Source organism: Bos taurus, chromosome 12 (assembly GCF_002263795.3).
Source record: "Bos taurus isolate L1 Dominette 01449 registration number 42190680 breed Hereford chromosome 12, ARS-UCD2.0, whole genome shotgun sequence".
NCBI lineage: Eukaryota > Metazoa > Chordata > Mammalia > Artiodactyla > Bovidae > Bos > Bos taurus.
Genome location: NC_037339.1, coordinates 35,452,628 through 35,466,017, shown reverse-complemented (window position 1 = coordinate 35,466,017; position 13,390 = coordinate 35,452,628). Strand labels below are relative to the sequence as shown.

The window sequence follows — 13,390 nt, the reverse complement described above, 5'->3', positions numbered from 1 at the left end:
CTCGAAATCAACTCAAAATGGGTTACAGACTTAAATGTAATAACCGAAAACTATGAGATGAAAACAGAGGGAAAGCTTCTTGACTTTGGTCTGGGCAATGATTTTTTTGGTATGACACCAAAAGCACAGAGAATAAAAGCAAAAATTGTCAGGACTACATCAAAGTAAAAAGCTTCTGCACAGCAAAGGAAACAATCAACCCATGGTATGGGAAGAAATTATTTACAAACCACACATCTGATGAGTTAGTATCCAACATACACAGGCAACTCAGGTCCATGGCAAAAACCAAAACACCAAAGTCCTGATTGATCAAGCAAAGGACCTGATTAACATTTCTGAAAAGATGACCTAGCTACAAAAGACCAACAGATATAAGAAGCAGTGCTCAAAATCACTATCAGGGAAATGCAAATCAAAACCAAAATGAGGTACTATCTCCCATCTGTCAGAATGGCTATTATCAAAAAGACAAGAGATAAGCACTGGTGAGACTGTGGAGAAAGGGGAACCCTCCTAGACCACCACTGTAAACTGTGAGGCCACTGTGGAGAAAGTAAGGCGGTTCCTCAAAAAATGAACAATTTCACTTCTAAAGTCAGTATCTCTAATAGAAATCCGAGCTTCCAAGGTCACTGCTCATTGTTCACAAGAGCCAAGGTATGAAAAGAATCCAAGTTTCCATCAACAGATAATGGGTAAAGAAGATACTGATACACACCCATACCGCAAGCTGACAAACACTCTTCAGCCTTGGATAAGGAACCCTGCCAAGGGTAACAGTATGGACGAACCTGGAGGGCATTAAGTTCAGTGAAATAAGCCAGATACAGACAGACAGATACTACACAGCTCACTTATCTGTGAAACTGAAGCAGTGAAACTCATAGAACGAAGCAGAATGGTGGTTGCCAGCAGCTGGGGGGATGGGGAGATGTTGGTCAAAGGGTATGAAGTGTCAGTTATGCAGGCTAAGTCCTGGATGTCTAAAGGACAGCATGACAATACACATATATTACACTGTACATACAATACTGTATCGTGTGCTTGAGGTTTATTAGGAGGGTAGATCTAAGTGTTCTCACCACACACCCACACACAACAATGGTAACTTCGTGAGGTGATGGATGTTAATCAGCTTGACAGCACTGACCATCTCACAGTGTATACAAATAAGACATCAAGTGGTACACCTTAAATATATACAATTTTTATGTCAACTACACCTCAATTAAAACTGAAGGATAATGCAAAAAGCCCCTTCCTGGAGTGCTGCCAATACACTGGGAGTGGGAGGAACTGCATTCTCATTTCCTCCTCTCTGGGCATCACTTCCACTGGCCCCTGCCTAAGCCACAGCAACCGCGTGTGACTGCCTGAGCCTGTAACAATCTACCAGACTCCAGACGGGTGGGAGGCAGGGAGATCAAAGGTTGTAAGGGAATTTACCCTTCCAGTCCAGCTCCCATCTCCCCTTCTGTTTCTATGCCCAGACTTCTTATGTGCCTCTCTTATGCCAGCCACCTGCCCTTACCTGTGGAGCCCAAGCCACAACCAGGTCCTTAGGACGCTGACTCTTCCAGAAACACTGACCTTGTAAACCAAACCATTCTCTCCCTAAGAGGAAATGAATCAGTCGTTAAGATACAGATCTTGTTGTATGTAAATCTTCAGTGTAATCAATAATATACAAAAATGTGTGCCATACATTTAACATCAAAATAGTTTATTGATAAAGTTGGTTTTAGTCTAGGTCAGGGTTATTTTCCAAATTTAAAAATAATTTACGACTTCCCTGGTGGTCCAGTAGTTAAGAAGCCACCTGTCAATCCAGGGAACGTGGGTTCTATCCCTAGTGTGGGAAGATCCTACAAGCCTTGGAACAACTAAGCCCGTGCACCACAACCACTGAGCCTGTGCCCTAGAGCCAGGGACCCGCAACTACTGAAGCCCTCCTGTCCTAGAGCCAGGACTCCTCAACAAGAAAAGTCACTGCAATGAGAAGCCCCTGCTCACCACAACTACAAAAAGCCTGTGAGGAGCAACAAAGACCTAGCACAGTCAAAATAAATTAATGAAACAAATTTATTTGGCTTGAGGTTTACAAGTTGAAGGATCTCAATAACTGGGATGGAAATGCATTTTATTTTATTCTAAAATTAATTTTGATATTTTAATGTGATGGCTCCAGACAAAAGCTTGCTGTATAAAGACAGGTTTAAGTATTAACAATATGAATTAAAAATTAAATCTCATGCACAGTAACAGGTGGAATGTTCTGAGACAAAGGAATATCTATTACTGTCTCATAGATTTCATCAGCTCATTTACCCATTCAATAAATACTTAGCATACCTACTATGCACAAGACTCTTTTCTAGGCCCTTGGGATTTAGCAGAATAGAGCAAAGTTTCCTATGTACTTAGGTTTCCTACTGGGAACATGGCATGTATCTCTATAACCCTAAGTGTGTAACCGAATATACACATGACATTTAGTAACTCAGCTGAATCTATACATTTCTGGATACTGCTTGTCTATTATTTCTACAAAGGCTAATCAAACCAAAGTTAGACAAGGTCACTTTGTTACAAAGTGTAGTTCATTTATTCACTCTTTGGACAAACATTATATAATTGTGAATGTTTTATGCATTCATATGTTTTATGCATTTAAGAATACAAAGATGAAAAAGATAAGAGGCTATCCTTCTAAGACAGACAAAAGAAACAATAAAACAATTTCAGAAAGCGGTAAGTTCTATAAAAGAATAACAGATTAAATGTTGAGGAAAGCTTCCAAGAATTTATAAATACAAATAAACAATATCAAATGGAATCTGACACGTATGAATCTACAGAATAAGGAATTTGGATTTACATAGAACAGAAAACATTTATACAGTATTACAGACTAGGTAAGGCTTCCTTGGTGGCTCAGATGGTAAAGAATCCGCCTGCAATGTGGGAAACCTGGGTTCAATCCTTGGGTTGGGAAGATCCCCTGGAGGAGGGCATGGCAACCCACTCCAGTATTCTTGCTTGGAGAATTCCATGGACAGAGGAGCCTGGCAGGCTACTACAGTCCACAGAACTGCAAAAAGTCTGACAGGACTGAGCAACTAAGCACGACAACAATGGACTCTGTTATACACAATAATTTTACTTTAAGCATAGTGGACAAATTTTTCATTAAAAAGCAAACCCCAAAATCCTACTATGAAGTCAGGGAAACATATTCAATATCACATATAAATTGAAAATTATAAGGCCAAAAAGTGTAAAAATTTATAGAGGATAAATGAAATATTCGATCAACAAATCAGTTAGAACAAATAAAACATAATTGTTGTCAACTTCGAACTGTAATGAATTTTTACTTTATTTTTTCTCCTCCCCCTTCCAGTTTTAGGCCTTATTATAAGCATTTATAATATCAAAATGATTCAGACAAGTTCTACCCTAAGTCTGATTTACACGTCACTAGAGATTTACTCAGTGATATGGAGATTTGTTTTCATCAGTTCTGGTTTACCAATATATTGTTTCTAGTTTGCAAAAACAAAATACAATAAAAACTAAAAACTTTTATATATTATTGAAATTCCTGCAGGAAGAAAATAATTTTGCCATTGCAACTCAAAAACTCTAGAGTTCCTAACTGCTTTCCCCATGAGGTAACTATATATATAACGGGGGTGTGTGAATTTTTTTTTTAAACATATCAAGGCTTATTAAGGACTTCTATCCTTTTAAAACAGAATGGCTTGGAATAATAAAATAATTGTCTTCTCCCTTCTATCATGTCTTATCTCACTTTACTATGCCAGAATCAAATACAACAATACTTAAAGAGGGTATTTCTAGAAACCTAGAACAGTTTTCAAATATACTAAAGTATTTCGGAGGAAGCAGCTTACATAAATGTGACTGGTAGGCTGACATACTCTGGAGGATCTCTAAAAGAGCCAATAATATGTTGTTGCCCAGATGTCATCATTGGTACAGGATTCTTGCAGGAGTCCTCTGCTTCAGGCCACTTCACTTTCACCAAAGACCTACACTGGTACTCGTATCTGCTAATCAAAAAAAATCTGAAGAGGATTTTTGCTTTTATGAAAAAAAGGCAAAAATCCAAAGTAGTGCTCAGCCTTTTTCAGTGAACCATCGTAGGGGCAGTGCACATCCCAGGCAGCAAGAGTGGTCCCGCCAAGCTTCCTCCCTGGAACTGAACTCAGCATCTCAGCATCAGATGCCAGAGCTCGAACTGTGTCTGTGAACATCTGTGACTCAGCTCCATTTATTTCATGTATCCGTGAGCAAGATGTGTCTAAGGTAACTGCTCTTTGATTTTACACCATTCCAGCTTACAAAAGGTTTCAAAGGAATGCTCTACTTTTGGATAGTGGTGGAGAGTGAACCTGTTATTATTTGCTGAAACAATTACATTTCACACAAGATTCCAGCAACTGAGACTCTGCAAATTTATCTTTAAATTTCTTTCCAAGTCATCCACTAATTGAGCCATCACCAACTCTCTCCTGAATTACTGCAAGTTTCTGAACTCGCTTTCAATCCACTCCCTTCAAAATAGTCTCCATACTCTTTTTCCAAAGATGAAAGCCAAATCTGCAATGTGCATAATTCTTGATTTATGCATTAAATAACGTAAGACAGTGGCAGGCTGAATAAGCACTCTAATATCAAAGAAGTGTTATGTTGAGATATCTGTAACAATGGTATCAGAATAGGAAAATATCTGAGATTGCTATTGATGACAGTCAGCTACTGTTAATACTTCTTCAACTAGTTGCCTACACTCACAATTTAAGAAAATGTTAAGTTTATAGATCATTGAAAACAAAAATGTCATCTTTTTCTATTTAAGTTCATGTGCTAAGTTGCTTTAGTCGTGTCCGACTCTTTGTGACCCCAAGGACTGCAGCGCTCCAGGCTTCTCTGTCCATGGGATTTTCCAGGTAAGAATACTGGAGTGGGTTGCCATTTCCTTCTCCAGGAGATCTTTTTGACCCTCGGATCAAACCCGTGTCTCCCGCGTTGCGGGCAGATTCTTTAATGTCTGAGCCACCAGGGAAGCCCCAGACTCCCTAAATTCTAGGCCTGTATTCTCAGGGGACCATTCCTAACCATGAAGGTTAGGAATCTCCAGGATGGCTGCCTGCTGTCCTCTAGATAAAAACTTTTTTCTGACCTGATACCCCGCCACTGGTTCTGAACCTCATCATCTACAGCCCAGGTCTTACCAGTCCAATCCTTCTCTCCAGACCGCTGCAATGCTGTCCCCGTGCCTGCAATGCTCACCCCCTTCTCCCTGCCCTGCGAACCCTGTTCATCCCACAGGCCACCACTTCAGGACACCAGGCTTGTGTGCGGGGCTCTTCCAGATGCCCCCAGAGCACCAGCATTTATCACCCCCTCACCCTAGATTAAAGTTCCCCCCTGCATTAAACTGTGAGCACTTGAAATGTGTCTTGAATTTCCAGCTCCTTGCATTCTGCTTGGCACAGAGGCAGCACTTCAAGAATTGTGGAAAGAAGAAAGAAGGGAAATTCCATATCTGCTATTTCATGACCTCGAATTCAAGCCTGAATTCCTGACTAACCCTCACAACTGCAAGCACGGGTAACAATGGAAACTGGAAAAGTGCATAAGCAAATGGATATAAATTCACTATTTTTATTGGAGAAATCACTTAGTGTGATGACTAGAAATGAAGGACATCATGACTATTATTTTAAAACCATGTTAAGATTTACCACCTTGCCATACTAAGTAAAATAATTATATAATACATACTGCTGGAAAATCCCATGGATGGAGGAGCCTGGTAGGCTGCAGTCCATGGGGTAGCTAAGAGTTGGACACGACTGAGCGACTTCACTTTCACTTTTCACTTTCATGCATTGGAGAAGGAAATGGCAACCCACTCCAGTGTTCTTGCCTGGAGAATCCCAGGGACAGGGGAGCCTGGTGGGCTGCCATCTCTGGGGTCGCACAGAGTTGGACATGACTAAAGCGACTTAGCAGCAGCAGCAGCAGCAGCTGTGTCAAAAGCACGTGTAGCTCAGTAGTTCTAGACAAGTGACTCCAAAGTCACTTTGGTGGTGGTGCTGCGGCTAGCAGAGCAGCAGCTGGGGCAGCAGAGGGATGGACAGGCCCCTTGTTCCAAGGATGGAGGAAACAGGCAGGTGAAGCCCGATGTCAGACTGTGACTACAGAGGACTTTGAATAACAAAACTTAAAAATGTGGATTTTATCCTAGGAGCATGAGGCACTAACGGTTTCTGAAGAAGGGTACAAGATGTGGTTAAAGTCACACTCTTGGGAAGATTAATTAAACAGGATGAACTAAAGGGATGAAACAGAAGCAGAGAAACCAAAGATGAACAGTAACTCAACTGCTTGACACAGGATGAACAAAAATGCTATAAAACGCTGTTAGATTCTTCCTCCTGGGATCAGAAATAGTATGAGGATGGGGGAAGAGTTATTGCACGTATTCACTTTGTGGCATCTTAATACAAGTAAAAATACTGTCAATATTTAGTTTTAAGTCACAAGGCCAGCTTTCCTCTCTTGTTGAATCTTGACTGTTGAGTCCGTCAGAACTCAAGGCCATTAGAAAGAAAAAATGTAAGTCTAACCACAGAAAAAGATTACTGCTTTTAATTTTCAAAAGTATTCACATACAAACTTTACTCTTAAAGCTTCAAATGTTTTACGTGGAAAATTAATGCGGAACCAGGGAATATGACCTTTACTTTCAAACACCGCAGTTTTAGAAGAAACGTCTTTAGCTTTGTACTTAGAGCCCCTGGAAGCACACAGGTTTATGACATGCAGCAATGTTCCTGACAGTTGACCACAAAACCAGGAATCATGAACCGACCGACTTTTGGGGCGCACGCTTTCATTATTAAAGAGTTCACTGCTGGCACAGCTCGACCACCTGGCGGTCCTGGGGGACGGGGAGGCCTGCACCGGACACGCCCCCACGTCCCCGCGGGTAGACGGCTGCCCCAGGGCCACCCCAGACGCCCACTGTTCATCCCCACCCTCCGGCCGCCCGAGGGCTGAGGGGCGCGGCGGGGCTGCCGGACTGGGCCCGTCCCGTACCTGAGCTAGGACGGTGAGGCTGCCCTGGGGCGCCGCCACGTTCACGCGGCCGTGATACCAGGCCGCTCCTGCTCCTGCCACGGCCACGCCAGCCACTGCCGCCGCCACGGGCCCGGGGCCGGGCCAGGCCCGCCGGCCGGCAGCGAAACCCCGCCGCAGCCTTTCGCCCCAGGCCGCCAGCCGCGAACCGCCCGCCGCCGCCATCTTTGCGGAAGCGCTCTGAGGCGGCGCTCGCGCCGCTTCCCACGGCGTCCCGAAAGCTCGCGCCTGGCCGCGTTGTCGCGAGACCGAGGCAGTCTCCGCCCCGCCCCCGAGCCTGCGCACCTTGTTGTGGGCGGGGACTGGGCGGTGCGGGGACGGGGGCGTGTCCGAGATAGATTGGGCACACCTCCGGGGCAGGGACAGGGCCCGGCGGGAAGCGTGTGAGGGCCGTGCGCGTCCGGGCAGACCCAGCCGGGCCTGGGGTCGCGAGTTGGGGATGCGGGGCTGTGGTCTGGGGCGGCGGCGGTGGTCGCAGTGAGACTGAGCCTCTTCCCGGTGGGCGTGATTAAGGCGGTGCTGTGAGCGGAGGGGCGTGCCCTGCGGGTCGTGGGGACTGGGTGGGCTCTACCTCCTGCCTGCCGCTGTCCAGAATCTCCTGAGTCGGAAAGCCGCCCAAGCTCTGCAGGCTCCGCACAGGTCTCCGGGCCTCAGAAACATTGTTTCTTGTAAGAAACATTGTGTTCTGTTGTCTGTCTGTGGCAGTCAAGCAAGCTTTTAAAAACGTGTATTTTTCAGCTGTGGTGGAATATGCATGCCACTACCATCTGAGCTATTTTTTTAGCGCACAGTTCGGTGGCATCAAGAACATTCATGTTGTGCAACTGACACCACCATCATCTCCAGAACATTTTTCATCTTGCAAAACTGACAAACAAACCAAAAAGTGTCTTCCCGTCTTGTTTTCATCCTTCTTGTCCTTACATTCTTGTCTGCTTTTCGGTTTTTGCTAAATCATGTCCCACCCCAGCAGTGTAACTTTGATGAAGTAGTTTTTAATGAACACCCAGAGTCATTCTCTTGACTTGAGGCAATCACTCTTTGCTGAGTGTTGAATTTGAACTCTCCGAATAAAGTGTTTGATGATGTCTATTACCCTATCTGGCCCGGACTCAGACGCTGCACACCTCACGTGTCCCTCATCAGGGACCCAGGTATTTCCCTGGGTCCAAGGGCAGCCTTAGGGCAACATCTCAGTCCTGGCCCTGCTCGTTAGAAATGATTTAGCTGAGGCAGATTACTTGGCTTTGTTTTGTAGTCTCTGATCCTCCATTCTTTGGTCTTTACTTTTGGGAGTAGATTTACTTAATAAACTTGGTTCAGCCTCTGAAATGTCCCTGAGCCATCAGAAGCTTTACTTGGGCATGCAGTAACTTTGGCCCACAGCCAAAGGTGCCAGGATTCCTCATCGCATAATCACTGCCATCTTGAAGTTATGCAAAACAAACCCCAAACCAAAAACAAAGAACAAGTGTCACACTAAATCTAATGTGACCACTTAATTCCTTGGATCCTCTTGTCGTGATCCGCCCTTGGTTCTTGCTCCCTCTTCCTTTGCCAGCTTGTCTCAGTTGATCTGCAGTTGGAGCTTCTTCACTTTTCCAGCTGCTGGAACCACTTTCTGTGTCCTTCCCAAGGCGGGCAGTGGAGGGGACTCACAGTGCACAGCTGTGTGGGCCAGACCACAGGGTTTGCTTCCTGCCTTTGCCAGGATCATCACTGTGATTTGGGACGAATTACCTAAACTCTCTGAGTCTCAGTTTTCTCAGCTGTAAACAACTGTCTCATGGTTTGAGGTTGGGACGGGGGCGTTACATGAGCCATCCAGGGGAGCGACTAGACAAATGCCCTGCAGACTCACCACGTGTGTCAGCTGACCCTCTTGAAGATTTGGCTCGTTTCCGCCTTCTGATCACAAATGAGCTTGACCGAATGTCCATGAGTCCAGATGGCTGGGCTGGCTAACCCGGGATCTTTCTGCTCTTCCCTACCTGACTTTTGACTCCTACCAGACCTCTGGGCTGGTTTTCACTTCTGCTAATTCTGGTAGCTCTTGAAAATTCTGGTAGCTTTCTGGTAGCTCTCAGAAAAGCATATGTCCTGCTTTTCTGAATCATTGATGTCTAGCTTGTTTCTGTCCAGTGGTAATTGTGTGATTTCTAGGATATATTTGTACATCCTGAATATACTAAAGTTTATGCTTGATTTCTAGGAGCCACAGTTACAAAATGTAGTTATGTGTATGAGAGTGAAAGTCACTCAGTCATGTCTGACTCTTTTGCAACCTCATGGACTGTGGCCTGCCAGGCTCCTCTGTCCATGGAGTTCGCCAAGAAAGAAGACTGGAGTTGCCATTTCCTCCTCCAGGGGATCTTCCCAACCCTGGGATCGAACCTGGGTCTCATGAATTGCAGGGGGATTCTTCCCCACCAGGGAAGCCTCCAAGGTGCTGCCTAATTCACAGTTCCTCTACACATTTAGTGAAAGCTGGCATGTTACATAGTAATGCCCCCAAGCCCCAAGTAAGTGCTCTTATCTTCCTAGAGCATTTGGTGTGTTTAAAAACATTGTATTTCTGCCATAATTTGACATCCTCATGGGCGAGGATATCTTATTTTTCTGTATCCTCAGCACAGAGCACAATGTCCAGCACATATTAGACATTCAGTGAAGGAATATGGGACTGAGTGATGAGTGAATGGGGCAAATGAAGCTCTGTTGTGCCAATTTCCATTCTTTGGGGGTCAAACATACAGAAATATATTGTTCCCTTTGTGTAATTTATTTTCCAGGACAAAAACCTCATTTTTAATTTTTGTTTTCTTTTGCTGAAAATCTTTCAACTTATTTGAAAAACTGTTTTGTGATTATGATGATGATGATGATTTTTTTTTTTTTTTTGGCATTATGTGCCCAGACCTCTAGAACTCTCATTAAGACTCAGTGTATTCAAACTTTTCTTCTGCAGAGGAAACACGTTCTTATAATAGAGCCAATCTCTAGCCGACTAACCATTCTAAGTATGCAGTCTTCCCTGGCAGCTGCCGACATTTGTCTGAACACATTGAATGTATTGGTCTTTTCAGGCTCCAGCTTTGTTCATTTCTTCTTCACCAGCTGTAGAGAAAGTCCTTGGCGGGGATGTATTTTCAACCATGTAGTTTATATACCAATCCCCAAATACAAGCCTGCTGCTAAAGCTATCAAGTTTATACTATTTTAAATGGAAATTGGAGAAAAACAGAGCATAAACATTGTTTCAAAATATCATTCTTTTAAAAAAAAAATTTTGGCGGTGGTTGTAGGCGGGGCGTGCTGTGCAGCACTTGGAATCTTAGCTCCCCAACCCAGGATCCAGCCCACACCCCGTGCAGTGGAAGCACAGAGTCTTAACCAATGGACTGCCAGGGAAGTCCTCAAAATATTCTTAATTCACTTCCTCTGTGTTCCTTTTTTGGTAGGAGGAACAAAAGTTTTATGGCAGAAAAACTGTGCTCAAGGGGGGTTTCTTTCACTGAGGAGACCAAGCCTGAATTTCTAAATAGGGCAGGGTGGCCGTGGACTCTTGTACTGAGCAGAGGAGGAAGAGGATGGTAGGTGTGAGCAGCGAGGAAGGCGTCCAGGGAAGTAGGTTAGGTGACTCAGTATGGAACTCGGGAAGCCAGAGTGTTTGGATAGGCAAATCCTCCGATACTGGAGGAGTACCAGGTTGAGAGCCTGGGAGTAGGGTAGATACAGTGGGTGGCTTGGGGCCCAGGGGCTGGTTAAGGCTGCCTTGGAGTGGCTTGAGAGCTGCTAGGGGGTCATGCAATAATCTCCACCAATATATAGACCAGTGGTCAGCTCTCTTGACCCCTCTACACGTTTGTCTTCAGAGTATCCATGCCTCCTCTCTGGTATCCCTACCACCTGGTCTCCTCTGCAGCTCAGACACTCTGCCTGGAGATTGTTTTCTCCCTGTCCACATTCTTCCTGGCCTTTCTCACCCACTGTCCCATGGGCCTCTCTAAATTATCTTCCCTCCTGCCTACAACCAGACTTTGATTTTCTCTGGGTTGCTGGCCTTGAACAAAAGAGATCACCTAGCTCTTCTTATTGAAGGCATTTGTTCTATCATATCTCCATTTAAAAATATGAAGTTATTAACTCAAATGCATCTTTAATCCTAGCATGTGTGGGGAAGATAAACAAAAACTGCTATCCTGATTCTGAAAGATTATTTACTGTTATATTATAGAATAATGGGTGTGAAGATTGACTATCTTAGGCGGAGGAGAAAAAAATATGGAGGGTCTCAAAAGATAAATGAAGGAGGTTGGACTCAGTCCTATAGTAATAGAGTAAACAGCATTTGAATGGACATTATAAAGAGCGATTGCTTGGAATAGACAGAGGTTAATCTATATTTATGGTAGATAATTGTGTAGCAGAAGGCATGAATCATCCTCAGAGGCCCTCGATGAGTCAAAAGAATCGCTAATTATGTCTTTTTTGTGCGGTTCGGGGCCGTGGGTAAAAATATCTGGGTATCGTGATTGATACCAGCATGTGTAGAAATAGGTCAAGATTAAATCTTCCTGACAGTGAAAAAGCTGTGCCAAGAGTTGCATTTTCAACGTCTTTCAGATCCTCCTCTGCTTCTCATTCCCTCCCCATCACCAGCTCGCGCTCTCCTTACCGCGGGCTTTGATGCTCGCCGGCGTCTCTCCAGAGGCTGTTCCTTCTCCTCTTTTTCTCCTCTGAAGCATCCCATAGATCTATGTCAGACCAGTCTTCCTCAAACATTTCTTTCACCATACTCCCATTAGCCGTGCGACTTAACCTTCCTAGACCTCCGTCTCCTGGTTGGAAAATGAGGAGATTACTTTCCGTTTATTTTTCCAGTTCTAAAATTCTCACTGTATGCCACTCCAGAGTGGCTTTGCTTTTTCATTTGGCAAATAATACTGAGTGTGGAATACGTGCCAAGCAGAGTGCCATGCCCTAGGCATGCGGACACAGCCCCTCCCGGTGCCTGTCACAGGCGGGGGTCTCCACACAGTGATTTGTGCCCCTGTGCTGAGAACTTGTGAAAGCATGTTCCCCCCATTTGTGTATGTTTGTTTCCTAAATCTACATATTTACAACTAAATGTTAACAGTTTCACATAATAAAAATTTAAATGATCATCTAAACATGATATAGTACTTATAAAATTTTAATTTTGTTATTAAAGATGCAGTGAATGTTTTGCTCTCTCTAAAACTGTTAATATTATTTTAGTGATATCAGTATGATTGAACTGGATTCATTAACTTAGAAAGTCTTGATTTAAGTTTAGAAAGTCTTGATTTAAGTTTTATGAGCTAAGAGATACAAAGGTCTGGTATTCTCTTCAGCTAATGCAGACATTAGTCTTTAATGACTGTCATAGCTCAAAAAGATATCTCACAAAAAAATATTAGTTCAAATTGAAGAAGTGAGTGTCTTATTAATGAAAGGGATGAAGTCATGATACTTGTGTCCTTTTAAGCTTTTATTATGAAAAACTCAATATATATATAAAATTAGAATAAAATAATGGACCTCCCTGTACATGTAACCTGACTTCAACAGTTACCAACTCATGACCTATTTTATTTCACCCATATCTCCTCCATTTCCTCAACTAGGTTATATTGAAGTAATTCTCAAGCTCATATAATTATTTTGTACATAATTCATCATGTATTCTTATTTTTTTTAATATATGTATTTATTTATTTGGCTGTGCCAGGTCTTGGCATGCAGGATCTTCCATTGAGGCATGTGAACTCCTAGATCCCAGCATGTGGGATCTAGTTCCCTGTCCAAGGATAGAACCTGGGCCCCCTGCATTGGAAGTGCAGAGTCTTAGCCACTGGACCACCAGGGAGGTCCCTCATCATTTATTTTTAAAAGATGAACACTCATAAGGAAACCCATATACCAATTTTTTTGTTTTGTATTTGTTAATACTGTTTGTAATCCAATGAACACACAAAACTTTACTAGTGAAAAAATGCTAGGAAGTTAGGGGACCCCAAGGTGATGAAAAGAAGAAGAGTGAGTAAAAAGTCTTGTGCAAGCGTGTGTCCCAGCCCCACAGGCCAGGGAGAGCCGAGTGCAAGTAATGAAGTGCAGAAATGAAAGAGAGACAGCACAGTGTTTCAAGCTACGAGCGGGATTTTCTCTAGAGAATACGTTTATGGAACAG

General features: G+C 43.6%; 1 protein-coding gene across 2 annotated transcripts in view; it reads right to left on the bottom strand.

The window, feature by feature from the left end:
* Positions 1-7,356, bottom strand: part of MICU2 (mitochondrial calcium uptake 2) — a 53,710-nt gene extending 46,354 nt beyond the window's left edge. The window contains exon 1 of one of the 2 annotated variants that reach the window (XM_005213774.4): positions 7,138-7,356. In XM_005213774.4, coding sequence (XP_005213831.1) covers positions 7,138-7,341 — 204 coding nt within the window. In that variant the 5' untranslated portion in view covers positions 7,342-7,356. The remainder of the gene's footprint in view (positions 1-7,137) is intronic. The other variant, NM_001083416.1, reaches the window with a different exon arrangement.
* Positions 7,357-13,390: the final 6,034 nt, after the last annotated feature.